This window comes from Penaeus monodon, chromosome 24 (assembly GCF_015228065.2).
Source record: "Penaeus monodon isolate SGIC_2016 chromosome 24, NSTDA_Pmon_1, whole genome shotgun sequence".
Lineage (NCBI taxonomy): Eukaryota > Metazoa > Arthropoda > Malacostraca > Decapoda > Penaeidae > Penaeus > Penaeus monodon.
The window spans coordinates 14,326,902-14,329,180 of record NC_051409.1 but is presented as its reverse complement, the minus strand read 5'-3'; the positions used below and the strand labels follow the sequence as shown (position 1 = coordinate 14,329,180).

General features: G+C 36.5%; 1 protein-coding gene and 1 long non-coding RNA gene across 2 annotated transcripts in view; both read right to left on the bottom strand.

The window, feature by feature from the left end:
• Positions 1–1,214, bottom strand: part of LOC119588870 (E3 ubiquitin-protein ligase listerin-like) — an 11,551-nt gene extending 10,337 nt beyond the window's left edge. Inside the window, exons 1-3 of the mRNA XM_037937509.1 lie at positions 1,033–1,214; positions 615–788; positions 185–372 (exon numbers count right to left, since the gene is read on the bottom strand). Coding sequence (XP_037793437.1) covers positions 185–372; positions 615–788; positions 1,033–1,200 — 530 coding nt within the window. The 5' untranslated portion in view covers positions 1,201–1,214. The remainder of the gene's footprint in view (positions 1–184; positions 373–614; positions 789–1,032) is intronic.
• A 219-nt stretch (positions 1,215–1,433) lies between these two features.
• Positions 1,434–2,226, bottom strand: LOC119588990. Its single transcript, XR_005230148.1, has 3 exons — positions 2,092–2,226; positions 1,804–1,956; positions 1,434–1,549 (listed from the first exon to the last, which is right to left on the bottom strand). It is a non-coding gene; the product is annotated as an uncharacterized LOC119588990 (long non-coding RNA).
• Positions 2,227–2,279: the final 53 nt, after the last annotated feature.

Below are 2,279 nucleotides of genomic sequence, written 5' to 3'. Positions count from 1 at the left end.
AAAATGCTGGGAACCCCTATTTCTGTGGAAAACAAGTAAAATAACAGATTCACAAAAGCAACTCAACTATGTTAAGATTAACTATGTTTGAACTTTATAACAATCAAAATGGCAAAAGAGAAAAAATTATATATATAACTACTGACACAGAAGGAGTATATATGATGTAATCTTTGAGACATACCCAGTGGACACTGCTCTGAGAAAGTCGACGTAAAACATTGTTTTGTCTCCTACTGCTTCCTCTGGTATGATGCTTATTATTGGCAACAAATGAGGATAAAGCTCTGCTGCACTTCCTCGGCCACAGTCACGCAGAACAGAGTACAGTCGGTTAAAGACTGACTTGTTGTTCCCTTCGTTCCAAAGTGCCTAGGAGTATATGAAGGTTAAGATCACATGAAAATAGTATGCCCATCTACTTTTTTGTATAACACCACAAATACAGCCAACAAATTTTTTACTAAAGTAATTTGAATATCTTCATATTCACTTTTTTCCAAAATCTAATTTCCTATGGCCACTGGAATTGACCTAACATATTGGTTTCTAACAGACTTTTTTCTTAAGATACCAACACTATGAGAGAAAGAAAAACCAAAAAAATCACCTACTGGGTACATGATACACAAGTGCAAGAAAGCCACCCAGATGTGTGATAAAACAGCTCCTTCATGGTCATCCAGCGATGGGAGGATGACATGACTCACTTCTTCACTGTAGCATTTTAGGAGACCAGAGTCATACTCGAACATGTTGTTTAACATAGAAAACCAAGCAATGCGTACCTGAAATTCCAAGTTCACAATACCTATGTGACCTTTTTTTTTGGGGGGGGGGAGCAGTTATTTATTTGCTGAGACAAAAGAACTGAGGAAATCAATATAATGCTGTACACTTCAAATTAATTCAAAATAATATGAAACAATAAAAAAAATAATAGAAAAGTACTCTGAGACATCATGCTTCAATATAAACAAAGCCTAGTGCCAGGGCAGGCCAATAATTCAAAACCACAGGAATTATTTTCACCATTGAATGCTTGTGTTTTGACATTTTCCAAAATTTGGGATTCTGGATAAGAGGCTGAACCAATGCAATCACATCTGGTTTTTTCTGAGTATTTCTGGTAGTGTAGGTGAGCAGGAGAGAAATGCCTTTCAAGGAACAAACAAGAACATGGATGTATTTGTTCTTCATGTCCTCCTCATCTGTTGTTTCTGTGGATGAAGAAAGGGGATGTTAAATGAGAGGCATTACTGCCTTTATACAATTCTTTTCCATTGAAATGCAAAAGAAAAAAAATATTTTCAATGCCCTTTATATACTATGCTGCTATAAACTAAAATTCTAGTGATGGTACAATCTTAATGACAAGCAAAATTGAAAAATAATGAGAGTGTACAGAACACAGTATTACACAAGACACTTACTTGGCATCTGATAAGGTCTGTGGTGTCTGAATAAAAAGGTTGTCTTTGATGTGCTCAGCAATTTCCTTCCCGCTGAAAATCATAACTTCTGCTATCTTCTCAGCAGCAAAGACATCCTGCCAGAAATGGGGTTAGCAATTTACAAAGGATCCTAATGAACAGAAGGACAGGGAATGGAATTCTTACTACTATGTTCAGACTTTATCCATATACACTAACTACTGACATCATTACAAGACTACCAAATAGCATGGATTTATTTATGATCTTTGTGAGTATTTGGTGGGAAGTGTTCAAAAGTTCTAGGACATGAATTACAACAGGCATCAGACATTAGAAGGATAAATAAAAGAAAAATATTTAATCTAACCTGGAGTGCTTTCAGAGCTGCTGAAGAGGCTGCTGGGTGTGGATCTACCATACCCATTACCCATGAAGGCATGATGGAACGGAGATGAGGGGCAAGCTGTTTACCCACTTGTGATACTAGGGCTCCATGAGCAATCTGGGCAGCCTCTCTCACCTGTGGAAAAGTTACAAATTACACAATGAAGATCTATGCAATCCAAGATGTAAAGTCTGCAAGCAATTTACAAGCCTGTTTCAGTATGAATTTCTCAATGAATCCAGCAGGCAGTGGATTTTAAAGTGTACTTACTCTTCTCTCCACATCAATGGTTAACTTTGCATACAATCTAGGCCAAAAGGGAAGAGCTGTCTTGATGGACTCTACATCGCCATTTCCACACAAAGCCTCAAATTCTTGTAATGCCTATTAAAACAAAAAAGACCAATTATTATTAGGACAAGTCATAAAATAATTAATCTTTATTATACAATTTCAAA